Source organism: Littorina saxatilis, linkage group LG10 (assembly GCF_037325665.1).
Source record: "Littorina saxatilis isolate snail1 linkage group LG10, US_GU_Lsax_2.0, whole genome shotgun sequence".
NCBI lineage: Eukaryota > Metazoa > Mollusca > Gastropoda > Littorinimorpha > Littorinidae > Littorina > Littorina saxatilis.
Genome location: NC_090254.1, coordinates 37835596 through 37862055, shown reverse-complemented (window position 1 = coordinate 37862055; position 26460 = coordinate 37835596). Strand labels below are relative to the sequence as shown.

Sequence of the window (26460 nt, the reverse complement as noted above, 5' to 3'; positions counted from 1 at the left end):
ATTTAACGTCACATCTTGTGTTTTGTAGATTACTGTGCATGTTAACCCTTCTGCTTCTAAGTGAAGTGCTCAAGTTGCTCGTCGGACTTCATTGACATGAATAGCGCTGTTTATTTATTTAGTTACTATTTTATAATACATTAGTTGTGCTTCCCCACCAGCCACGGCTGATAATTCTAGGGGAGGTAAATAATGAGAGAGAGAAAATATCATTCATCAGAGTGATGTCCCTTGGTCCAGTTCCGCTTTCTGTCTCTAGACGTCTCTACTCCATTCTGCAAGTTCCGTACATGCCTCATTTGATTCCGATCGTCTTTCACTGCAATATGCGTTTTGGACAATTGCAGACAGTATGACACAAGAACACAGACCTTCACCTACACCTGAGAGAGCCATCTATGGCTATGTGCTGTACCTAGCATCTTACATCGGCCTGGGTAAGCGAGCATAAAGAAAGCTGATTCTGATGCATGTGCCGTGCCGTGCCCCAACCCGAAAAAAATGAATATATATATATTATGTATGCACATGCTTGTTCATGTAGACAACTAGGAGAGGTAGATAAGCGAAGTGATGAAAAAAAAAATAGAACTGTTTTTAAATTCTAAGCTTCTTAATGGACATCAATTAATTTACTGGACTGTTACCAAAGATTGTTCCAATATTATGGTGGTTGGTGTTACAATGCCCCCCCCCCCTTTTACGACCTCAAGAAATCTGAAAAAATCAGGTCTGAAAAAGGAGGGGATCTTAAAATGTGGGTAAATATACAGAGGTTAGGAACATAAGGCCCCCCCCCCAAAAGTCTGTTTACAGTATCCCGACCGACCCTATTTTTTCGCGTGACCCTAGACTTTTTTTGGCATTTGGGAAAAAAAATTATAATTTTTATATATTAAAAAATTAAAAAAATATAAAAAATAAAAAGTCTTTGTTTTTTGGCAAAATAACTTAAAAATATGGGGTTTTTTTGAAAAAAAATTAAATAAATCCCGACCTACCCACCCTATTTTTGTTGCCTATGTTACTGTAAACAGACAATTTTTGGGGGGCCTAAAGCCTGAAAAAACAGGGTCTTTAAAGGGGGGTTACACTGTACTTAATTACTGTTGGCCTCTTAGCTCTATCAGTATCACAGTAATCAGACAACAGTTTGTACTTAAAGGCACAGTAAGCCTCCCGTAAACCATCACATATAGTACTGTCAGGCTTTTACACACAGTACAAACCTCCTTTCATTTGCACACTCACCGCTTTTGAACATCCTAGGTGCCCTCCGTAAAGAGCGAGCAATTTTGAAAGAATTTATTTTTGTGTGGTTTATCTTATCCCTGAACCATTGCGAACCCATGTGATCCAGTTTCCTTTTTTCACAGTCAATGTAGTCGTCAGTTTGTGGTTTCAATGCGACTCGCTGTAAGCTTATCTGCAATAGCACGTTATTGTGTACCTCTGAATCTAAACGCAACAAACAGCTGCGATTCACACGAACTAGAGCGGTGGCATTTGACTGTTCAGAGGAACGGGCGCTAGGCACAACCGTCGTCTGCTATGAGAAAGACACGTTTCCGGGCTTTTCTTTTTTCAAACTTTCAAAGCTTCGAATTGTGCTGATCTTGTCTTGATGAAAAAAGAATTCTTTTATGATTTAAGAATGTTTGTTTAACAAGCTGTCAATTTATTATCTATATTTTAAAAGTTAGTTCTAGCGCCAAAACACGATTCACACGAACTAGAGCGGTGGCAGTTGACTGTTCAGAGGAACGGGCGCTAAGCCTGACAGTGTCTGTGACGGGAGGCTGACGCTGCCTTTAAAATGGTGATGTCTTCACTGACAAAATGAAAATAAAGTGACCATGCACCTGCTGCTCTGTTACAGGGCTGTACCTGGTGTGGGCATACATTCCTGACTCATGGTTGAGTGCTATTGGGCTCACATACTGGCCTCAGAAGTAAGTCATTCAATAAGAAGGTTTCCGCCAGTTATCTCTCTTTGAGGTTTTGGGTGCTTTGAGAGTACCGTGCCCCTTGCGGGGGCATCAAACATCGAGGTCACAAGCAGGGTCAAGGGGAAGGTCGGCTGGGCGGACAGGAGACTACAATAGGAAGGTTTCCGCCAGTTATCTCTCTTTGAGGTTTTGGGTGCTTTGAGAGTACCGTGCCCCTTGCGGGGGCATCAAACATCGAGGTCACAAGCAGGGTCAAGGGGAAGGTCGGCTGGGCGGACAGGAGACTATTGTAAAGTGTGAAGTGAAAGTATTTTTTTCAATTTTTTTCAATTGGTAATCAGGTTTGGGGTGGGGAGTGCTGTTGGGCTCATGCATCTATATATATATACGACTTGTGTCTGTGTGTGTGTCTGTGTGTTTGTGTATTTGTGTATTTGTGTATTCGCCATGCACGGCCAAAGTTCTCGATGGATCTGCTTCAAATTTGGTGGGCATATTCAGGTTGACCCGGTACAGGACACAACCTGGTCGATATTTCAACACGTGCTCTCAGCGCGCAGCGCTGAACCGATTTTGGTTCCACCTCAGCTACCCGGGCCCCCATACCGACACACCATAGCCGCTACACCACATCACAACGCCAAAGTTCTCGGTGGATCTTTTTCAAATTTGGACACCGTATTCAGCTACACCCCGGACACAATATCATCGATGAGATATTTCAACACGTGCTCTCAGCGCGCAGCGCTGAACTGATTTTGGTTTTTGTGTTCATTTCACCATTATAAGTAACTCTTCCTTATCTTCTCATCTTCTCCAGGTTTTCAGCGTTTACCTCCCTTCCTTCGTATGGTGCACTATAGTTTGAGGGAGGCATCTTCGGATATTCCCGTTCTGTTACTATTTTTAGAAGGTCACCGCAGTGTCCAGAACGTAAATTGGACCTGTAAATTATCCTCACTGTAAAAGTGCAAAGGTCGAATCAATTTATAGCCACGCGAAAAATACACTGTCATCTATCTCTCTATAGATATGGCTTCTCTGTGTTTGTGTGTGTGTGTGTGTGTGTGTGTGTGTGTGTTTTTATGTGAGCAACACCTGTGCATTGTTCAGTTCTGTTTGTGATGTGGTCTGGCGGCTTTTGTGTAATTTTATGTACTGGCCTTCCTTTCAGAAGCCATAACAGTTCAAAAGGGCTTAGAGATAAGCTCTAAATTGCTCAATCCTGTTTGAGTGGAGTTCGCCTCCAAAGGTGATTAACACGGTTACATTCGTCGACAAGGATGGGACTCGATATGGTCAGGAATGGCATTATGGCCACTGAATCATTTTCGTGCTGTTCCCATTCCACGAATCTGGGAGGGACCTAAGCTTGGCGGGTCCATTGTTCGGACCCGGCGAAGCCGGCGTACGGCTCTAAGTACTTCTTCCCGGCGAAGCCGGCTACCCGGCGAAGCGGGTATTCATTCTAGTATATATATATACGACTTGTGTCTGTGTGTCTGTGTGTGTGTCTGTGTGTGAGTTCGCGATGCACGGCCAAAGTTCTCGATGGATCTGCTTCAAATTTGGTGGGCATATTCAGGTAGACCCGGTACAGGACACAACCTGGTCGATATTTCAACACGTGCTCTCAGCGCACAGCGCTGAACCGATTTTGGTTCCACCTCAGCTATTTTGGTTCCACCTCAGCTACCCGGGCCCCCATACCGACACACCAAAGCCAAAGTTCTCGGTGGATCTTTTTCAAATTTGGACACCGTATTCAGCTACACCCCGGACACAATATCATCGATGAGATATTTCAACACGTGCTCTCAGCTCTGAACCGAATTTGGTTTTTGTGTTCATTTCACCATTATAAGTAACTCTTCCTTATCTTCTCATCTTCTCCATGTTTTCAGCGTTTACCTCCCTTCCTTCGTATGGTGCACTATTGTATGAAGGAGGCATCTTCGGATATTCCCGGCGTTCTGTTACTATTTTTAGAAGGTCACCGCAGTGTCCAGAACGTAAATTGGACCCGTAAATTATCCTCACTGTAAAAGTGCAAAGGTCGAATCAATTTATAGCCACGCGAAAAATACACTGTCATCTATCTCTCTATAGATATGGCTTCTCTGTGTTTGTGTGTGTGTGTGTGTGTGTGTGTGTGTGTGTGTGTCTCTATGTGAGCAACACCTGTGCATTGTTCAGTTCTGTTTGTGATGTGGTCTGGCGGCTTTTGTGTAATTTTATGTACTGGCCTTCCTTTGAGAAGCCATAACAGTTCAAAAGGGCTTAGAGATAAGCTCTAACTTGCTCAGTCCTGTTTGAGTGGAGTTCGCCTCCAAAGGTGATTAACACGGTTACATTCGTCGACAAGGATGGGACTCGATATGGTCAGGAATGGCATTATGGCCACTGAATCATTTTCGTGCTGTTCCCATTCCACGAATCTGGGAGGGACCTAAGCTTGGCGGGTCCATTGTTCGGACCCGGCGAAGCCGGCGTACGGCTCTAAGTACTTCTTCCCGGCGAAGCCGGCTACCCGGCGAAGCGGGTATTCATCTAGTATATATATATATATATATACTGACTTGTGACTGGCCTCAGAAGCAATTTAATTGTAAAATGTAAAGTGAATTTTTTTTGAGGGCTAGTAACATAGAGTGTGTTTGGGGGAGGATATAATGTTATCTATAAATCACACACACACAAATATTGCAATTTTTTTTGCTTGTCTTGAATGTTGTTTTAGAATAAATCAATCTTTTTTTATATTTAGTCAAGTTTTGACTAAATATTTTAACATCGAGGGGGAATCGAAACGAGGGTCGTGGTGTATGTGCGTGTGTCTGTGTGTGTGTGTGTCTGTGTGTGTGTGTGTGTGTGTAGAGCGATTCAGACTAAACTACTGGACCGATCTTTATGAAATTTGACATGAGAGTTCCTGGGTATGAAATCCCCGAACGTTTTTTTCATTTTTTTTATAAATGTCTTTGATGACGTCATATCCGGCTTTTCGTGAAAGTTGAGGCGGCACTGTCACGCCCTCATTTTTCAACCAAATTGGTTGAAATTTTGGTCAAGTAATCTTCGACGAAGCCCGGACTTCGGTATTGCATTTCAGCTTGGTGGCTTAAAAATTAATTAATGACTTTGGTCATTAAAAATCTGAAAATTGTAAAAAAAATTAAAAATTTATAAAACGATCCAAATTTACGTTTATCTTATTCTCCATCATTTTCTGATTCCAAAAACATATAAATATGTTATATTCGGATTAAAAACAAGCTCTGAAAATTAAATATATAAAAATTATTATCAAAATTAAATTGTCGAAATCAATTTAAAAACATCTTTCATCTTATTCCTTGTCGGTTCCTGATTCCAAAAACATATAGATATGATATGTTTGGATTAAAAACACGCTCAGAAAGTTAAAACAAAGAGAGGTACAGAAAAGCGTGCTATCCTTCTTAGCGCAACTACTACCCCGCTCTTCTTGTCAATTTCACTGCCTTTGCCATGAGCGGTGGACTGACGATGCTACGAGTATACGGTCTTGCTGAAAAATGGCATTGCGTTCAGTTTCATTCTGTGAGTTCGACAGCTACTTGACTAAATATTGTATTTTCGCCTTACGCGACTTGTTTTATATTGATGATAAAAAGATGGCTCTACATGTAGTAACAATTGTGATGCATTTTTTATTATTGTTTTCTTTATTTGGTTTAAGGAAATTGGTAACCAAGATCTCTAACTCAGTAATGTTTAGTTTATTCTTTATAAAGCAAATATATACATCTACGAAACAGCAGTTGTGTGTGTATTCCTGTGTATGAAATGCACACTCACTATAGAAAAATGAAATAACAGATTGACACTAGAGTCTGATCAGAAAAAAATAAAGAGCTATTCTAGGCAATATATGATGCCAGCGAACGCTAAAAAGAAGATGAGCCTTTTGATCATAAGGTTTACAACTTCTGTCAATTTTTTGACTCACATGCGAAGCAAAAGTGAGTCTATGTACTCACCCGAGTCGTCCGTCCGTCCGTCCGTCCGGAAAACTTTAACGTTGGATATTTCTTGGACACTATTCAGTCTATCAGTACCAAATTTGGCGAGATGGTGTATGATGACAAGGCCCCAAAAAACATACATAGCATCTTGACCTTGCTTCAAGGTCAAAGTCGCAGGGACCATAAATGTTGTCTGAAAAACAGCTATTTTTCACATTTTTCCCATTTTCTCTGAAGTTTTTGAGATTTAATACCTCACCTATATATGATATATAGGGCAAAGTAAGCCCCATCTTTTGATACCAGTTTGGTTTACCTTGCTTCAAGGTCAAGGTCACAGGAGCTCTTCAAAGTTGGATTGTATACATATTTTGAAGTGACCTTGACCCTGAACTATGGAAGATAACTGTTTCAAACTTAAAAATTATGTGGGGCACATGTTATGCTTTCATCATGAGACACATTTGGTCACATATGATCAAGGTCAAGGTCACTTTGACCCTTATGAAATGTGACCAAAATAAGGTAGTTAACCACTAAAAGTGACCATATCTCATGGTAGAAAGAGCCAATAAGCACCATTGTACTTCCTATGTCTTGAATTAACAGCTTTGTGTTGCATGATTTTGGATGACCTTGACCTTGGGTCAAGGTCACATGTATTTTGGTAGGAAAAATGTGTAAAGCAGTTCTTAGTGTATGATGTCATTGCTAGGTTTAGTTATTTGACCTTGACCCTGAAGGTCAAGGTCATGTAAAGGTCAAGGTCAAGCATGTGAGTCGTATGGGCTTTGCATTTCTTGTTTTCTTTTGTTTCCAGGTATTGGGCAGTGGCACTACCAGTGTACCTGTGTGTCATCATTCTGTTGTTTTACCTGACTTACCTGGGTCTTATCTTTATCAACACAACCCCTCTTACTTCTGTCAACATTATCACAGGTATCAGAACTTTGGTGTGGTACACATATCATTATAAATGCTGGCATATGATAGTTTGTAACGTTTGGTTTTGTAACTTTATGGGTAATCTGGAACTTTAGTGTGTTAAATTCATAGCTCAGAATCCAGCGGCATTCTTTACCTTTTTTTGATACAACTACAAGTCCCTGTGTAAACAACCCAAAGAACATTTGTCGTGAAATTGATTGACGGATTGATCTCCAAACTTAAGCATAATTAATTAATTTGGTTGTTTGATGGACGAAAATGACGCGAAAATGCTCACGTTTTCAACCTAGGGACATCATTTACACGACAGAGTTACTTCCCCTGTTGGATGAAACGGATGATTCTGTCTTTGACGCATGTAAACGAAATGCAATTGTACACTAAGGTACAGTTCATTCCGTGACTTCAAAGGGATCTAAAATGACTTGTTATACAAGTTTACAAGTGCAGGTTCTGCAAATTTGAAGGCTTAGATGCCTCTGAATTATGAGCTATGAATTTAGTACACTTTAGTTCAAGACTACCATTTTATGTAAATGTACCATAAATTCTGCGGGTTTTGATCATAACCGAGAGCTTTCTTTACTTGCTTGTCTGTTTGTGACTAAATTCAACATCTGCTGTTGATGTACACGTGTGCTTGATTTTATTGTTTTCTGCAGCAGACAATTCATGTTACATTGTACCAACTAACAAAAACTCTGTGTATCACATACCTTCTGACTTCCCTGAAGGTGGTGTTAGAATAAATATAGTCTCTTCACATTGATAATGATGTTTATGATAATGTCTGTGGTTTGGGTAATGTTTATGATCTCAGTTGTGTTCATTATTAATTATTTATTTATATAAAAAAAATGGGTGACCAAAATCTGTAATCGAATAATGAGTATTTTAATCTATATTATAGAAGAAAAACCACTAACAAATTTTGTTTCTGAATGTGTGTGCTTGTACAATGTATATCATGTGTATTTCAGATTCCCATGCGAACACACAAGACCCTGGACCTCTTCCTCCAGACGCTATTCCACCATTACGTGATCTTGACATTGTAGAGGTCAACAGACTTCTTTACCTTGACAGATAACATTTAATCTGTCACAAATATTGATCTATAAATTAAAGAAAAAAAGTGGACCTTTAGATGCAAATGGTGCTGTCATTTTCTTGCTTGCATAGGCAATTATTTCGGGTGTAACTGGTTAATTGTCAGTTCTCTATCAAATACATTCTACCCTATGCTATGACTTTTCTACTGAGAAAAATAATGCTAAGTTAACATGTTTGACATTGTCAGTGTATGGAAATAGCAAGGGGTGCCTGCATGCTAGCTCAGTTATGAAACTTAAAAGCTATAGTAGGCGAGATCTATACAAATGGTGCTGATTAATGCTTATACACTACACAAGAATGTTGGATCTGCTGCAAGTAACTCAGGAATCATGGAGTGATATTTATCATAGATCATATCAGGGCTGGATGTGGGGGGGGGGGGGGCTGATTATTCCTCTCTCTATTAAGTTCTTCCCCTTTAGGTATGGGAATTTTCCGCCGAAAGGCAAATTTCCACCAAATTTTGTTTTTGTTCCGCCAAAAAAGCAAAAGTGTCCGCCGAAAAAATAATTGGGGGAAGGCAAAAATGGTTCTAAAAACTTAATTTAATGGCAACTCGGAGCTCAGATGACATCAAATTGCACCACTTGGGTTATTTGGAGAGAAAAAAATCCGGTGGGGCATGCCCCCGGACCCCTCGAGTAAGGATAGGTGCTTTTCGCCATTCACTTTGCTATTACTTAAATATTTTCAGCCTTTTTGACTTTTTAAAATTCCCATGCCTGCCCTTGTTCATGATTGATTGAGAAAATATCTGGTAAATGCAGCCACCTGTAAGATGATTAAACTTTCGAATGCATTGAACATCAGTATTGAACTTACTGATACATATGGTGCTGTGAAGTATTTGTAATAAACAACTTTAGGGAATAAAATTCTTGTTCTATGTGCATGTTTTTTGAGTGTGTGTGTGTGTGTGTGTGTGTGTGAGAGAGAGAGAGAGAGAGAGAGAGAGAGAGAGAGAGAGAGAGAGAGAGAGAGAGAGCACAAGAAGTACCATCAACACCATTTGTTTTCCTTCAGAGTCTGCTGTGCGAGTTTGTGAAAAAAATTCTTATAAGCCAAGTTTGGGACCTGTTGGCGTAATATATCAAGATCAAGGGAAGTAACTCTGTAAGTCAAAACACAGACTTAACCACAGTAACTTCCCGTTTATTGTCGCAAAACAAAAGTGCCATCATATCTGAAAGAGACACATAAAGTTGTTCTTTCGTTGTCAGCTTGATATGCAGTTCTTTTGCGTGCAACGTTCCCTTAGTATATCTTTCCATCCTGTGCTTGTTTTATGAATGAGGGATACATGATTACGACTGCCGTACGATTTTACCGCGAGTTTGCTAATGGCATGAAAAGGTTGGTATGCATGTGTTAGATTGCACATTAGTGAGGTAAGTTTCACCCAACGGTTTCAAAGAAACGATCTTCCGATTTTCATGCCTGATGAGTGTAAGATGTAGAAGCTGCAAGTTGATTGCCGAACTGAGTAAAAATGGAGGCAGAAATTACTTGTTTCCTGTCTACTTTCTGTTTTAAAACGACTGGTATTCCCATTGAAACAGTAACCAGCATCTGGTGTTGCAAGAGGTTAGACTAAGATCCGCAAAAATTGACATCTTTTCCAAAAACTTATTTGGATAGTGTACCACATAATGCTTCTTCCAAAACTCTTGTTTCCCTTTGTTTTTCATAGCGTTCATTTATTCAAGTTCACATCGGTATTTCTCGACTAAACAAAACCCAACTCAGACGAGAGGTTAAGTTTAAGGTTTATTTACATTTGATTTTTATTTTACTGCTCACGAATGTTATTCTCAGTCCATGGTTTTCAGGGCAAGATGTCAACCAGGCAGACTAGCAAGAGAAAGAGCAATGGAGTGTCAGCTTCATCCTCAGATTCTTCGTCAGCGTCAAAGATCCCTGGCAAAGCCCCCAGCAAGACAGAGGCAGCCAAGTCTAAAGGCAGTGACAGTGGGGGATGGGCTGGCTTCGTGAGTACAGATCAACCCCCTTTTTAAGACCCTTATTATTTAATTTTGGACTTCCTCCTTTTTAATTTAAGACCTTACTTTTTCAGATTTGTTTGTAGTAGCAATGACACATGAAATTTTGAAATTAATGGTTGAATGACAAGAAACACACCATTTTAAAGAGATCAAAATTCTGAGCACATAGCAATTTGTTTTATTTAAATCGGTGCAGTAGTTCTCGAGATATGGTCATTTTAGTTTGAAATCACTTTGCTTTGAGTTTGAGCGAGCCGAGATCGCAACCTCTTCAGGCTTTTGATCGACCGAGTTTCGCATTTTTCAGGTCCAGTTTTGGATCTGGATCTGGATCTGGATAACCCGCCTGGGTTGGTGGTTGGCGGGTGCGCCACAGAAGCCGACGACGACTATCAACGTGACGTTTTTTGGGTGTGCGCATCTAAAAGAGTCTTAAAAGTTCACTGTACACAAGGTGGGAATAATCGTTGGGAATAAGTCATTTCTCGCTCGATTCTTTTGATTTTTGGCTTAAATGAAACAGAAGTTAATGTTTTATAAACTGCATTTTAACCGTGTATGCCGATGGAAGTTTTCAGACCAAATTTTAGTGAAACTCACACGAGTAATATTCACCGACATGCTGACGGAGATGTAGCTTCCGGGGGTTCGCGGTTTTTGATATGGGAAAGATGAAAATTACGGTATTCCGAGCAGTTTGAAATGAACTGGTCGTCTGCTAAGACTAGAGTGACGCGAAAATGGCCGCGAGAGGCAGTGAAGACGAACACGCACTTTCACACTCAAAATATGCCAAAACACATCTTTTATTAATTTCATACAGTAAACTTTGTTTTTGAATAATTTCTTTATTCATTCCTTTTTTATTTGATACATAATATGTGACTCACAAACATCAATTATGCCAATTATTTTTCACTCAAAGTGAAAAAAAAGTGCCTTTTCACTGTGTCCTCAGTTGAAGCTGGGCGATGTGGCAATGCTATTTGTAGCCAGAAGATTTGACCTATACATATTTTCAGTCCAGATCCATTACTGACCTATTATCCTCTTTGTCTGGGAACAACACTGTTGGGGCATGTTGCTGCAGTTCAAATTGGAACACAAAATCTTTTCTTTTTTCTCTTTTTTTAAATTTTTTTTTTTAATGAGCTGTTTTCTGATGAATCAATTCTTAAAATGTATTAGTGCAAAATAAACTTGAAGCCAACATTTAAAATAAATGCTTTCTACTCATGTCACTTTCATTTTCACAAAAGACAGCAAAATCTATACATTGTGCATAGTGATTCAGGCTTTTTCAATTTTGAGTAAGTTTGTTGATGACATTTTGTGTGTGTGTCACTGTGTGTGGTGGGAATTTCCCTCAAGTAAACTATTTTTCAGGGGGGTTACATGGCAGCAAAGAAGCAGAAACATGATAATCAGTTCAACAGCAACCATGAAGGACTCAAGTCATGCATTTTTGAGGGAGTGTCCATTTATGTCAATGGCTATACAAGTGAGTTCTGCTAAGGCCAAAAAAAAAAATAGGTCTGTTTACGGTAACATAGGCCAAAAAAATAGGGTCGGTAGGTCCGGATGTTTTTTTTTTTTTTTTTTTTTTTTTTTTTATTCCAAAAAACCATATTTTTACGTTATTTTGCAAAAAAAACAAGATTTTTTTTTTTTTTTTTTCCCCAAATGCCAAAAAAAAGTCTAGGGTCGCGCGAAAAAACTAGGGTCGGTCGGGTTACCGTAAACAGACCTTTTTTTTTTTTTGGTCTAATGTTTCTAATCATGTGTGTGTGTCTGCATGTTGGCACGATTAGTGAGCTTAGTAAGGCACTAGGCCAGACATGCGCATTGTAACAAGGGCATACGTCACGGGACATGCGCACTGCACGTTACTCCCCACCATGCTAGAGAATATCTAGGTCGATGTACCATACATGTGCTTGCCTCTACTAAGAAATGAATAAAGCTTGGAACACACTGACAGGAGTTGCCTCCGTGTATGTGCTGAACTGAAAGACGTTACACATGTGTTATTATTTTTATTTTAGTTTTTATTATTAATTTATTTTATTTCTGTGAAGAGTAGACATTAGGCGTACTTGGTTGCCAGATCATGTAGCATGGTGGTCATAACAAGCAGTGTGTGAATGTCAGTGTTCTTGCCTTTGAATTGTGATTATTCGTTTTTCTCTATCTTCTGTGCAGAGCCCACTTTTGATGAACTGCGTCGGCTCATGATGGAGCATGGGGGTCATTATGAGCAGTATTTGAGGAAGAGGGTCGTGACTCACGTCATCGCCACTGCTCTGGCCAACAGCAAGATTCACAGTTTCCGAGACTTTCAGGTCGTCAAACCTGAATGGATTACAGAGAGGTGTGTGTGTATAGGTTTACATCTTTGTTTACCTCTCGGAGCGTCCGGTGTCACGATTTCATCTTTCGCCTGTGTACATATTTCCCCCTCCATATATACTCAAGACTGAAATGTTGTTTCCTGGTAAAATTAAGAAGTGAAATTATTTATGGACAAAAAGCATGTCAGTTTCTTGCATGTGAAGAAAATTGGTGGTGAAATTTAATAGATTTCATCCCCAAAATCGATTTTTCGAAAACGTGTACCGAGTGGTTACGTCCCTTGAGTAAGAAGGGAAACATTTGAGGATGAATCAAATTTCAAGTTAAATAAAAAAAAATTGGTTGGACAAATTTGGCCCCATGAGTGTAAGGTACACAAGGTCGCTTATCAGTACTATCGAAGGGTGTTTTTTTGTTCAGTGTAGAGTTTATACTAGATTAACGAGGCCGAGAATCGAAATATCAACACAGCGAAAGATGAAAACGTCACACCGGCTAGAACCCACATGCAGATCTCAGAAACGCTTGCTGTACGCAATGCTTCCTGTGAAGTATGTATGTTTCCGTTTCTACCAGCCTCTTGGAAGGTTTTAGCATTCATAATTATGGAAATTTGGAAGTGGTTACTTTGATACAAGTTTTTAGATTTTGAAATTGAATTTGACAAAGTTACTTCCCTTGTCTCAGGAGGCAAAGGGCTAGGGTCGAGTTGAACCTCCTTTTAAGATAACCCCCTTTTTAGATCACAGCAATCCAGATTTTCTGTTGATTTTCTATTTTAATTCTTCCTCCTGAATTTCTCAGATGTTTAGAGGTGCGATATTCCAATTTTGTAATCTATTCTGTGAGTTGTTTTTGTTATTGACCATATATGCCAACTCCTGTCTTGAAACCTTAATATTTTGATTGATGACTTGTCATCTTGTTTCTTTCCAGTATCAAGGCTGGGAGGCTACTGTCTCATGCGCCATACAAGCTGTACACAAGACAAGGGAATTCTCTAGCGTCTTTTTCTACAGTCTTGACACGCTCTGTAAGTGTTTCTTCTGCTGACGGCTCTGAGCCCACAGAATCTGCCGACACAATCAGCTTACTGTCACAAGTCCCTGAGGAAGAAGAAGAAGAAGAAGAAGAACCTGCTTCAAAGGAAAATAGTGCAAAGGGCGCCAAGTCTAAAAACCGTGTTGATGATGCTCCTGTTCAAATTCTAGATGACTTTTCACCTGAGTTTGAAGATGAGTGGAGAGATAATGCTCCCGATGGTGATTTTGAGGAAGAAAGCTTTGACGCCTTTTCGTCAGCTCAGAAAAGCGTATCAACTTCAAATGCTGCACTGGATGCATCAAAGATCAGTCCACAGAAAACAAAAGATCCTCCAAACTCTTTGAACAATTCGGCTACTTCCCCTGCATCAAAAACTTCCCCTTCCAAAAGTGCAGCCTTGCCAAGAGCAGGTGACCCCAAATTCCTGTCAGAATTTTACGCCCACTCCAGACTCCACCACATTTCAACATGGGGCGCCGAGTTCCGAGCCTACGTCAACACACTGCAGAAGGAGAACAGCGGTAATTTTCCAGGGCGTGATCGTCTTCGTCAGTTCCACGTGGAGAAAATGGTGGCAAGAGGCCTGCAGGAGACTCTCGAGTCGTCCAGGCGCGGCAAAACACAGCGTGTGATCATGCATGTCGACATGGACTGCTTCTTCGTGTCGGTTGGCTTGCTCAACCATCCCAAGTGCAGAGGTGAGGGCTGTTGATCTTTGTCAGAGTTGCTTTGTTTTGTGAATTGGGGGGGGGGGGGGGGGGGGATCTTATGTTGTACATGTATACCTGTCATGACAAGCCACCTGCAATGTATGGACATGCTTGGCCAGTCCAAAGGGTGAATTTTATTGCAGGTACATGTATTACTGTACAACAGTGAACAAAAAATCAAGAATGAATTGCTGAGGGAAAAGGGCTGAATGCTTATATTGACAGTGAATTGTCTCTATGAATTTTAGGGTTTTCTTTTCATTGGTAATGAAAGTAGCAACTAGCATGGGCACTTTAGCAACACAAGGCCAGCTGTAACGAAGCAAAATCAAGGTGCGCTTAGTTTCCTTCCAAAAACAAAATCAGTTGAGAGTATGGTTTGTTGTTGCATGAAGCTGTCAGGTAAGTTTTGAGAGATGGCAATACTGGTTTGTTTGTGATACGTTTGTAGGTTGTACATCTTGAAAGTGAACAATTCTTAGCAACATGGGTGCTAGTGTTAGAAATGAAGCTTTAAAATGAAAACTAGAGTTGTACATTTAGAACTTATGAGAGCATTTTTGAAATGTTTTAAGGGCAAAAATTCTGTTCATCAATTTTCAGGCAAGCCGGTAGCAGTCACTCACTCGCGCAACAAAGGTATGGCTGAGCCGATCCCAGGTTCTGACCCTGCCTTTGAAAAGGCGCAGTGGGAAAAGCGCAGAGAGAGTGGTGGCAAGAAGGGAAAGAAACCTACAACTGACACAGGAGCTACCATGGATCTTGACAGTGATGAAAACATGGACGAGGCTCACACAGAATGGGACTTCAGGGTACATGCTTGGCCGGCTGGCAAGGATACGTTTCATTCTTGGGCCGAAATTGCATCTTGTAGCTATGAAGCGAGACAGGTAAGACTGAGGGTGTTTTTATTTGCAGATTTTTTACATGTATGTTAATCTTCCAGGTGTGAAAACATTCATTAAACACAGGTAGATTTCTGGAATATAGACATGAGTGATCACTTTCCTATATCAGGACATTCTTCTGTAAGGTTTGATGAACAAAGGGAAGTAAGCGCTCTAAATGCATATGACATGTGTAGTAGAGTAATTAAGTGAGAGTTATTGGCTAAGGTGCACAAGCAAAAAGTGGGTGCCACCAAAACAGAAGAGAACGTATGTTATATGAAGTCTTATATCGCGCACGTATCTCCAGACTCGGACTCAAGGCGCAGGGATTTATTTATGCCGTGTGAGATGGAATTTTTTACACAATACATCACGCATTCACATCGACCAGCAGATCGCAGCCATTTCGGCGCATATCCTACTTTTCACGGCCTATTATTCCAAGTCACACGGGTATTTTGGTGGACATTTTTTTATCTATGCCTATACAATTTTGCCAGGAAAGACCCTTTTGTCAATCGTGGGATCTTTAACGTGCACACCCCAATGTAGTGTACACGAAGGGACCTCGGTTTTTCGTCTCATCCGAAAGACTAGCACTTGAACCCACCACCTAGGTTAGGAAAGGGGGGAGAAAATTGCTAACGCCCTGACCCAGGGTCGAACTCGCAACCTCTCGCTTCCGAGCGCAAGTGCGTTACCACTCGGCCACCCAGTATCACAGGCTCTGATTCGTTTGTAACTACAACAAATCTCAATTTCAACCAATCCAACACCGCGGCTGGCTCCCACCCTGTTGATAACTTTCCCGTGCACCTCAGCCATGCTGAACCAGTCTCCTGGCGTCTGTGAGAATAGTAGACACTGTGTAACACTGTGCGTCTGAGAGAATAGTAGACACTGTGTAACACTGTGCGTCTGAGAGAATAGTAGACACTGTGTAACACTGTGATTCTTTAGGGTTTCAGTCTTGATTTCATACACAAGTTTGTGTGTGTGTTTTTTGTGTGCAGTCTGGCGTGAAGAACGGGATGTTTATGGGCAGAGCCCGCCAGCTGTGTCCAGAGCTGATGACCATTCCCTACGACTTTGAGGGCTACAACAGGGTGTCCAAGATTCTCTATGATACAGTGGCCAGGTAGCGTGAAAACACAGACCTGTATCATGTTGTACGGTTGGATTCTTTTATTTATTTATTTTTTTTTTTCTCTTTTCCACAAATAGCATACTATTACAAAGGACAGAAAAGTGTGATTGTTCTTCTATTAATGGACATCAATATATATTTATTATACTTGATTAGCAGGTTATGTTGAGCGTGTCTGTGGTTTGGAATGTATTTAGGGTCTCTGCTTATGTGTGTGGTGATTGCTCACTTCAAAAAGAAACATCAAGTTTGTGATTTCCATACCAGTAATACAGACAAGCATAAAAAGATGAACCATAGACTAAAAAAAGTATGGCGAAAAGAAGTTACAAAAGCACCTGTGGATACATTTTACAGAAAAAGACAAACGACGAACAAATGTTGGATTCTTGTTTCTTCATCAGGGATGGCCAAATCTCAAAATTTAAACTCGCCAGCCGGGCAAGTAACTTCATGAAAGTCACTAGCCCGCCAGAAATGTCGCTAGCCCGGTACATACCATATAGCAGCTGCATCTGCAGTGTTTATATGGCTTTGAAACTCGATATAAAAACCAAAAGTGTTGTATTTGACCAGAATTTTTACTGGCTAGCCGGGTGAGTTGTCAAGCGGTTTCTACTAGCCCGGTGGATTTCTTACTCGCCCCTGGCGATCGGGCGGACGATTTGGCCATCCCTGTTCATGGACTTTGGATGCACAGTTCAGTGTACAAGGAAATGTAAAAGAAACAAGAAAAAAATACATTGATTGATTGCACACTGCAGAGGCTTAAAGCCTATGTCTCTAGGCTGTATTTATGTGAAATACAGTGGAACCCCCCTTTTGAGACCTCACAAAATCTGAGAAAAGCGGGTCTTAAAAAGGAGGGAGTCTTAAAATGGGGGTAAATTTACAGAGGTCAAGAACAGAAAGCTTGAGAAAACAAGGTCTTAAAAAGGAGTTATCTTAAATTTGGGAGTCTGAAGAGGGGGGGTTCCACTGTATGTGTGATTGGATACAGAGCCAGTTATAATCTTCTGTCAACATCATACGGGCATGAAGTGAAGAACAAACAAACAAAAACAGAAAACTTGAATGAGCACTTAAGTGGCTTCATGCGTTCAGAGTGATAGAATTAGCGTTACATGATACACTGACATTTTGAAAAGAAAAGACCATTTGACACCTGGTTTACGTTTGACGTCTTGAGATTGAAGAAGCAGCGCCACCAGGTCCTTATTTTCTGTTCGTTGTCTCTATTTCTAGGGGGGGGGGGGGGGGGGGGGGGGGAACTGTGGTTTTGTCAGTGATTAAACATTCCATTATACATCACCCTTTTATTCAATCACATCCATTTTGATTGAACTCTCTTCCTTAGCAGAACTGTGATTTTAGAACTGATTTCAGTAAAAAAAAATTGCTTCATTTATATACTTTTAGTTACACCCATGACATAGAAGCAGTGAGCTGTGATGAGATGCTGGTAGACTGCACAGATTTGCTGGCTGACACTGGCTCCACCCCTTTGGAGTTTGCTGAACTACTGCGGAAAGACGTCGCCCAGAAGACTGGCTGCACCGCCTCTTGTGGCGTTGGTAAGATTTGCTCATGGGCCTTGGGACGTAACAGGCATTGTTTGTGTTTGATTGTATTTGTTAGATTGATTCTATGGTGTGGTTGTGTTTTTGCTTTGTTTTGTTTGTTTTGTTTTTCAGAGTTAGGAGTTCTTTTTGAATTGGAGAATGTGTGAAAGAATGTGTGAGTTTTAACGTTTGTGTGTTTGAAATCTTGCAGAGCTTGGCTATGTATGAAGTTTAAGGATAATGAAACTGTACTTTCAGCAATTTATAATTAGCTTGTCATTTGTGTTGATTTTCTCATAACCTGTTCAGGCCTGAAAGTGGCGAGTATTTTACTCGCCATGATGAGTAGAAACATTTATTCCCCCCTCTGCTTCTTTCTCTCTGTAAACGTGTAGCGCTAGTTATTTTTCGGTAACTTACCCAACAACCAAAATCACTTACCCAACAACGGGCCTGAATCCTCGATAGCTCACAGGTTGATAAATGAGACTTTCAGGGAACTACTTTAGCGATTGAAAAGTTCCGAACGCTCCAATGTACGAAATATACATTTCTAGACCAAACAATACAAACATACTGCATTTAAAATGGCAACTACAGGCTTAAACACATTAATCTCCAAATAAAATCCATGAGTTTGGTTGTTTTCTAAATCCAAATCTAACGATCAGTGCAGAGAAACTCGCTTTAGATCTCTTAAGGCAAGTAATTCTCGTACTCTGTCTAGCGACTAGAGTAGTTCCCCTTCCAAATTTTCTGAACTGAGTTGCTTGGACAAAAAAATGCAATCCGACGGTTAGTTTTCGACAAAATTTCATTTTATAAACAGTTCACACGCAACCAAATGCACACATCTCATCAATTTAAAGAACATACAGCAGTTTCATACACTATTTTGCCCCAGAAAACTGAACTTCATACAGTTTTTAACGTTGGAACACGGGTGAAAAGTTCGTCTGCTTGTCCCATTCGAAGAAAGAACATTTCCTAAGTGATACCAAAACATGAACAGAACACACACTATCTGCCTTTACCACCACAGCAGAATAACAACATAACTGTGTACTCGATTTTAGTCCAAAACAGGGAAACTGACAAGAAGTGTTAACAGAATTGATTGATTTTCCTTGAACTATACAACGCGCATTATTCAATCGCCTGCGCAGGTAGACTGGTTGAGTGAATAGGATTTGATCAAACTTTCGCACAAAAACTCTTCTTTTCTTTGAATAACTGAAGAAAGGAGGAATAAAGAGGTGAAGCTCGCATTTTTCATGATCCGCAAACTTCAACCATTATTTTTAATAATCACTGAGACTTGGCATGTAACCTCTACGTAACTGGCGAGAAGAATTGTTCATCTACTCGTCAAATGAGAGTAAAGTTGCTGAAACAAATTGTTGGTTTGGCTAGTAAAGTTTGCTCTCTTGCTAGTAAATTTTCAGAATCACTAGCCAAAGGCGAGTACACCATTTGTTGGACTTTCAGGGCTGCTGTTGAGACATATTTAAAAAGAGACTTTATATATTTCATTCCAATTTTGTTCATATTTTTGTAGGTAGCAGCATTTTGCTGGCTCGCATGGCTACACGGAAGGCCAAGCCCAACGGTCAGTTTCACCTGCTGCAGGCCGACGTCTTGGACTTCATCAAGGAACAGCCCGCCAAAGATTTACCAGGTAAAGCCAAAAACAAAAAAAATAGTCTGTTTACGGTATCCCGACCGACTCTATTTTTTCGCGCGACCCTCGACTTTTTTTTTTTGCATTTGCGGGGAGGGGTGGGAGGGGGGGAAGGAAAAAAAAAAGTCTGTTTTTTTGGCAAAATAACTTAAAAATATGTTTTTTGGGGAAGAAAAAAAATCCCGACCTACCGACCCTATTTTTTTTGCCTATGATACCGTAAACAGACTGGGTTTTTTGTTGGCCTGAGCAAGCTTTTGTACAGTGGAACCCCCCTTTTAAGACTTCCTCAGACCTGAATTTCTCAGATTTGTGTACGTCTTACAAGGGGAGTTCCGCAGTATTGCAGTTCCTGTGATAGAATTTTTGGCTTTGAATTTAGAAAAAGAAATGCTGTTTTTGAAGACATGTAAGGAAACATTAATAATAATAATAAAGTGTATTTATATTGCGCCTATCCCTTACAAAAAACAAAAATATTTGGCTCTAAGCGCATTACAACATGTGTAGGGACTTGGTACAATCAAGTCTGACAAATACAATAACCTAATATACAGCAGACCTGTTTACCCTTACGATTTTGGCGTAATTTATTACGATTTTCTGCAAAAAATACGCCATTCCGCTATCCGTGTCAAGACTACGATTTTCATAAATAAAAAAAATGAAAAAAATTTTTTTTTTTTTTTTTTTTTTTTTTAATCAATTCACATGTTTGGCATTGTTTTTTCAATGGCAAAATGGGGTGAAAAAGCACAGGACTGACCAGAGATCATGTCTGTCTAATAAGACGCTGGAGAGCCTTATTCTAGTGGTGAAGTCTCGCCCTCACTCATTCGGCAAGTGCAAGTACAGTAGAGAAGCGCTTGACACACTGAAAAAGGCCTACTACGAGCAAAAGAAAAAGAATCAGTGATGCATGTGCTTTTGATGTGATCTTCGTTGAAATTATGATGACTACAAAAACTGACTAATGTGTTTTGTTAATGAATGATGGATATATGTGCATGATTGCGTTTCGCAGACACAGTTGTCATGTGCGTTGTAATTGGCGACGAATGCTGGATGATTACTATTTTTGTGCCAGGATTACTATTTTTGGGGCTGAGCATTACTCCAAAACACTTATGGGGGTAAACAGGTCTGATACAGTCGGTCTTTAGTTGTGTTCATTTGTGTGTGCAAGCTGTTAGTTGAACTCTGCTTCATAATTCAGACACCTACGAACAAGGGTGGAGTACTTCCATTTCCATTACCTCATTATCCCGTTACTGGGAAATTCGGGTCACTTCCTACTTCTTCTTCTTCTGCGTTCATGGGCTGAAACTCCCACGTTCACTCGTGGATTTTTACGTGTATGACAGTTTTTATCCCGCCATTTAGGCAGCCATACGCCGCTTTCGGAGGAAGCATGCTGGGTATTTTCGTGTTTCTATAACCCATCGAACTCTGACAAGGGTCTTTTCCGTGCGCACTTGCTCTTGTGCTTGGGTGTCCACACGAAGGGTGATAAGGCACTGGCAGGTCTGCACATAAGTTGACATGGGAGATCGGAAAAATCTCCACCCTTAACCAACCAGGCAGCAGCGGCCGGGATTCGTACCTACGACCTTCCGCTTGGGAGGCCGGCGTCTTACCACTAGGCCACTGCGCCCGTCACTTCCTACTGTGTACAGAAAGCAAGCAGTCAGGCGCTCTATGTGTAGCATGTGTCCAAATTGAAGGATGATATTATTCCATGCGAGAGCCAGGACCATCTTTGGTGCTGCACATGATTGCTTCACTGGAGAAGGAATGTACAGTGGAACCCCCCCTTTTACAACCACCCCCCCCCCCCCTTCCAATTTATGACCTCCCCTTTTAAGAACTTGCTTTTTCAGATTTTCTGTCCATAATCTCTGCGAATTTACCTCCATTTTAACTTTTAGACTCCCTCCTTTTTAAGACCTCAATTTCTAAGATTTTTGGAGGTCGTAAAAGGGAGGTTCCACTGTATCTTTAATGATGATTAAGCTCACATATTTTCTACTTGCAGGAGTTGGATGGTCCATGACCAAAAAGCTGTCTAAGATGGGCATCGAGACGTGTGGAGATCTACAGAAACTGACCCTGTCGGCTCTACAGAAGGAGTTTGGACCCAAAACAGGCCAGTCCCTGTATCGCTTCAGTCGCGGAGAGGACGATCGCCCAATCAGGACAGAGAAGGAGCGCAAGTCTGTGTCGGCTGAGGTCAACTACGGGATCAGGTTTGAAACTGTAAGTTGAGGTTGATGGATTGTGTGCGTAAGTGGATATAGCTCAGTTGGTAGCGCGCTGGATTTGTATTCAGTTGGCCGCTGTCAGCGCGAGTTCGATCCCAGGTTCGGCGGAAATTTATTTCACAGAGTCAACTTTGTGTGCAGACTCTCTTCGGTGTCCGAACCACCCCCCGTGCATACTACATTGGGTGTGCACGTTAAAGATCCCACGATTGACAAAAGGGTCTTTCCTGGCAAAATTGCTTAGGCACAGTTAATAATTGTCTACCATACCCGTGTGACTTGGAATAAGGCCGTGAAAGGTAAATATGCGCCGACATGGCTGCAATCTACTGGCCGTATAAAATTTCATCTCACACGGCATCACTGCAGAGCGCCTAGAACTGTACCCACGGAATATGCGCGATATAAGCCTCATTAATTGATTGATTGAAGTGCTTGTTACGGGCTTGGTTGGTTGGTTGTGTGCATGGCTGTACAGCGTAAAGTTTGATCTCTGGCCGGTGCTGAAAATAGTCTTGTCTGGTTACAAGTCAGGAACAACTGAACATGAACTTCTTTAACCTTCGCCAGTCCGGGTTATCGACTACACACGGAAGACATCGTGGGGCCGTGCGGACCCATGCTTCTCAAAGATGCACGCTTTTCCTTCTTTGAGAAACATGGGTCTGCACGGCCCCACGATGTTTGTAGTCTAAATTTGACCTTTGTTTTCTTTCATTACTTATCACTGAAATTTTAGGACATAGAGCTTTTTAAGTGCCTGAGGCATTCTTTAAAGCTCATTAAAAAAAATTGGAATTAGTTTAAGAGATATTTGCAATTAAACACCCTTCTGGGCCCACACGGACCCACGACCACCGGCGAAGGTTAACTGAAGACCATGCCTTAGCAAGTCAAATCTGCACCATACTTCATGTTTGTTTGTCTGGTGTGAGTGAATCAGGTAAAGACACCACATACCTTATGTGTGTGTGCTGTATTTTTCCAAGTCTGTTTATCTGTCAGTCTATCCAAAACATTCATCATTTATAAAAGGTTATTAAAACAGTCTATCATTTATTCGCTTGCGGCTTCGTGGCAGGGGGAAGACAAAAATCAGCCAGATAAGTTTTCGTTATTGTTTGTCTGTGCACTTAAAAGACTGTTGGGTCGATATATTTGTGAATGTATTGTTTTGTCAATAACAAACGTTCCAACAACCTACCTTTCTTGTTTTGTTATATCTGGCAGTCTGTCTGTCTTTGCTTATGCTTCTAGGTTTGTTTTTTGTTTATTTGTTTGTCGTTATTGCGATGGTTGCGTGCGATGGAATCTGTCTTTCCTTGTTTTAACATACTTTCGCCCTGTTGTATTTCTACAGGATGCAGATGCCGTGAAGTTTGTGGAAGAGCTGGCAGGGGAGGTAAGCACTCGCTTGAAGGCAATCAACATGAGAGGTCGAAGCTTGACTCTCAAGCTTATGGTCCGGCGGTCTGATGCCCCCACAGAGACGGCAAAGTTTATGGGTAAGTTGTTGGCATTTCTCAGTCTTTAAAAAGGTTAGCTTCATTGTGAAGGGTTGTGCCGGTTGAGAAAATGTTGAGGACCGGTCGAGAAAATGTATTCAGTTTTGCTACAGTGTATTATTTTGTCGGTATGAAGTCTAAGCTTTTAAACACAAACTGTTGAGGACTGTTCATGACCAGAACCCTGTTGTAGCACATGCATTACAATTTTTTTCCCTGGCATATTTGTTTTGCTCCGATTTCATGGAATTTTGAAAACAAAACCCTTCCGCCCATTGATGTTTGGGTATTGTTTTAAAACAGGATGTGATTGTTAGCAGCAATAGGTGGTATGGGGGTGGCATATGTAAGCTATACGTCAGTTGTCATTGGCTCACGTAAGTGTAGCCTATGCGATGCTAACTTTTGTCTGTCTGTGTGTGCGTGCGTGTGTGCGTGCGTATGTATGTATGTATGTCTGTGGTAGAAACTCTAACATTTGAAGACGTCACATTACATTGACATCACATTATGACGTAAGAGGGTTAGACGTCACGCGAAGGAAGTACTGAAAGTCTCGGTCATTATTATTTTGAGCGGGCCGAGACAAGTTGGCAGTCGTGTCCCTGTAAGTAGACTACATGCAGACAGACAGATCTAGATCTAGTGTCTCGCTTTCTTGCACAGTTTCACCTATGCTCTTTCTCTGTGTGTGTGTGTGTGTGTGTGTGTGTTACTGTTTGTCGATTTCTTACGTGAGCCTTGATGGCTTCGCCTCTTGTTTTTTTCTTGCTTTCTTTCTTTCTTACTTTTTTTTTCTTTTTTGTTCGTTTTTCTTTCTTTCTTTATCTCTTTCTTTCAAGGGCTGATGGTGGGATATGCAATTTCCAAATCAGTTGTCTTTTCTGTCTTTCTTTCAGTTTTCACCCTTCCTGCCTTCCTTTGTTCTCTTTGTACGGCTATTTTGTTTTCTGCAACAGGTCATGGAATCTGCAACAATTTGTCAAAATCCACGACGTTACCCATGGCAACAGATGATGCAGGAATGCTGGGTAAAGAGGCGGTGTCTCTGCTGAAAGCGATGAAGGCAAACTCTGCTGACCTGAGAGGGGTAAGAATGTTGTCATGGGATTGAGGATAGAGAGTGATGTGGTACAGTGGCACCCAGTTTGAAGACCTCCAAAAATCTGAGAAAATTGCGTCTTGAATCGGATGTGCATTCTTCTTCTTCTTCTGCGTTCGTGGGCTGAAACTCCCACGTACACTCGTGTTTTTGCACGAGTGGAATTTTACGTGTATGACCGTTTTTACCCCGCCATTTAGGCAGCCATACGCCGCTTTCGGAGGAAGCATGCTGGGTATTTTCGTGTTTCTATAACCCACCGAACTCTGACATGGATTACAGGATCTTTTTCGTGCGCACTTGATCTTGTGCTTGCGTGTACACACGGGGGTGTTCGGACACCGAGGAGAGTCTGCACAGAAAGTTGACTCTTTCCTCTTTCTCTCGCCGAATGTGGGGACGAACTCACGCTGACAGCGGCCAACTGGAGACAAATCCAGCGCGCTACCGACTGAGCTACATCCCCGCCTGCATTGACAGAGGTTAAATCTGAAAACGGAAAGGTCCTAAAAGGAAAAGCCACACTTTCTACCCCACCTGTGTTCACCAAGTTTTTTTTAGCCGAGAGCAGGTCACTCAGAATTGTAGTAACTGTGTAGAAACTGTGTATCAACACGATGGAATGCAGGCGTTAGATCGACGTTACAGGAAGCGACTGAAGTGACTGTGTGTACGGATATATATCCGTGCTAGGTCAGATAGAGCCATATGAGTGGGTACGGATAGCAGACCTGGGAACCCATACGATTTCGCCGTATTTTGTACGCATGATTGTCTAGAATACGATCAGTACGGTCAGTGGGGAAAAAATACGACGAGAAAAATTCCTACACTACTTTTCTTCACAGGTGCCGATGCAGTATGTTGACACATGATTACAGTTTTTGTCAGTTAACATTGTAAAAAGCATTTGTTTTAAATGTATAGGTAAAATTAATTAACGATGTGACAGACGCGTGGGAAGCATGTTTGAATCATGGACGTTCAAATGATGTGTGGAGTACGCTCATTTTTCTGAAAATACACCAAGTTTGTTTGAGAATACTCTAAGCGCAAAACAGGGGTTCCCAGGTCTGGGATAGACAATGAGTTGGGCGGGGATGTAGCTCAGTTGGTAGCGCGCTGGATTTGTATCCAGTTGGCCGCTGTCAGCGTGAGTTCGTCCCCACGTTCGGCGAGAGATTTATTTCTCAGAGTCAACTTTGTGTGCAGACTCTCCTCGGTGTCCGAACATCCCCGTGTGTACACGCAAGCACAAGACCAAGTGCGCACGAAAAAGATCCTGTAATCCATGTCAGAGTTCGGTGGGTTATAGAAACACGAAAATACCCAGCATGCTTCCTCCGAAAACGACGTATCGCTGCCTAAATGGTGGGGTAAAAAACGGTCATACACGTAAAATTCCACTCGTGCAAAAAACACGAGTGTACGTGGGAGTTTCAGCCCACGAACGAAGAAGAAGAAGACAATGAGTTCAGATCATGGGGACTGAAAAGAGGGTCCCACTGTAGGAAAAAGAAACAATATTCCCTGAAGGATGGAGAACTTTGTGAGAGAGGTAAAGAAAAAAAGATCTCAACAACAAAAATACTAACGAGGGGAACTCTTAACTCAGGGTGTTTTAAAAAATATTAACTTGTAGAAAAAAAGAAACAATATTCCCCAAAGGACAGAGAACTTTTTGAGACCTTGTTCCTATTAGTCTGCCACTATACCTTAGAGTTAGAGACCATTTCAAGAGTACTTTGGATAACAGTTAAAAAAAAAATCAGAAGTAGTGAAGAGAAGCCTATCTTTAAGGTTTGATCAACAGTTTTTCCGCTGTTGTATTTGTGTTTTTGTTAAGCACACACAATATTTCACGCTTTCATACATACCACAGCAGTATTCATGTTTAGAAAGGAAGTAGTTTTGGCAGTTGAAACAGTCGTTACACCGTAACAGAAAGAAACGTCATAAACCTTTGCAGCTTGGAATTCCTGAGTGCTTTGCATTTACTGAATAAAACTCGAAAATTTTTAATTAAATTTTCATTTGATTAATATACTTACCCGAGTCACATATTTAGCATTGACGCAGTCGAGATGCTAGGTAGACTGAAAAAACGCTATCCCGTCTATAGTATAAGGGAAGCAACCCAAGCAAAAAAGTAGCAAGCTTGCTACCCTGGGTTGCCTCCCGTA

At 41.1% G+C, this 26460-nt stretch overlaps 2 protein-coding genes across 2 annotated transcripts in view; both read left to right on the top strand.

The window, feature by feature from the left end:
• Window positions 1–228: 228 nt before the first annotated feature.
• Window positions 229–8895, top strand: LOC138978768 (phosphatidylinositol N-acetylglucosaminyltransferase subunit P-like). The gene is made up of 4 exons (XM_070351557.1): window positions 229–437; window positions 1880–1952; window positions 6777–6895; window positions 7885–8895. Exons 1-4 carry the CDS (start codon window positions 353–355, stop codon window positions 7992–7994), a joined length of 387 nt encoding a protein of 128 aa, XP_070207658.1. The 5' UTR covers window positions 229–352; the 3' UTR covers window positions 7995–8895.
• A 959-nt stretch (window positions 8896–9854) lies between these two features.
• Window positions 9855–26460, top strand: part of LOC138978762 (DNA repair protein REV1-like) — a 37766-nt gene continuing 21160 nt past the window's right edge. The window contains exons 1-11 of the mRNA XM_070351551.1: window positions 9855–10008; window positions 11410–11524; window positions 12226–12394; window positions 13312–14117; window positions 14733–15019; window positions 16033–16157; window positions 17586–17740; window positions 19287–19406; window positions 21445–21665; window positions 23031–23175; window positions 24135–24265. Coding sequence (XP_070207652.1) covers window positions 9856–10008; window positions 11410–11524; window positions 12226–12394; window positions 13312–14117; window positions 14733–15019; window positions 16033–16157; window positions 17586–17740; window positions 19287–19406; window positions 21445–21665; window positions 23031–23175; window positions 24135–24265 — 2427 coding nt within the window. The 5' untranslated portion in view covers window position 9855. The remainder of the gene's footprint in view (window positions 10009–11409; window positions 11525–12225; window positions 12395–13311; window positions 14118–14732; window positions 15020–16032; window positions 16158–17585; window positions 17741–19286; window positions 19407–21444; window positions 21666–23030; window positions 23176–24134; window positions 24266–26460) is intronic.

What these genes read in the sequence shown, in the direction of transcription:
- LOC138978768 (XM_070351557.1), top strand. Translation starts at nt 353, where the DNA reads ATGACACAAGAACACAGACCTTCACCTACACCTGAGAGAGCCATCTAT. An exon ending in CTCACATACTGGCCTCAGAA is followed by an intron (nt 1,953 to 6,776) that starts GTAAGTCATTCA and finishes TTTTGTTTCCAG; the next exon opens with GTATTGGGCAGTGGCACTAC. An exon ending in TTCTGTCAACATTATCACAG is followed by an intron (nt 6,896 to 7,884) that starts GTATCAGAACTT and finishes TGTGTATTTCAG; the next exon opens with ATTCCCATGCGAACACACAA.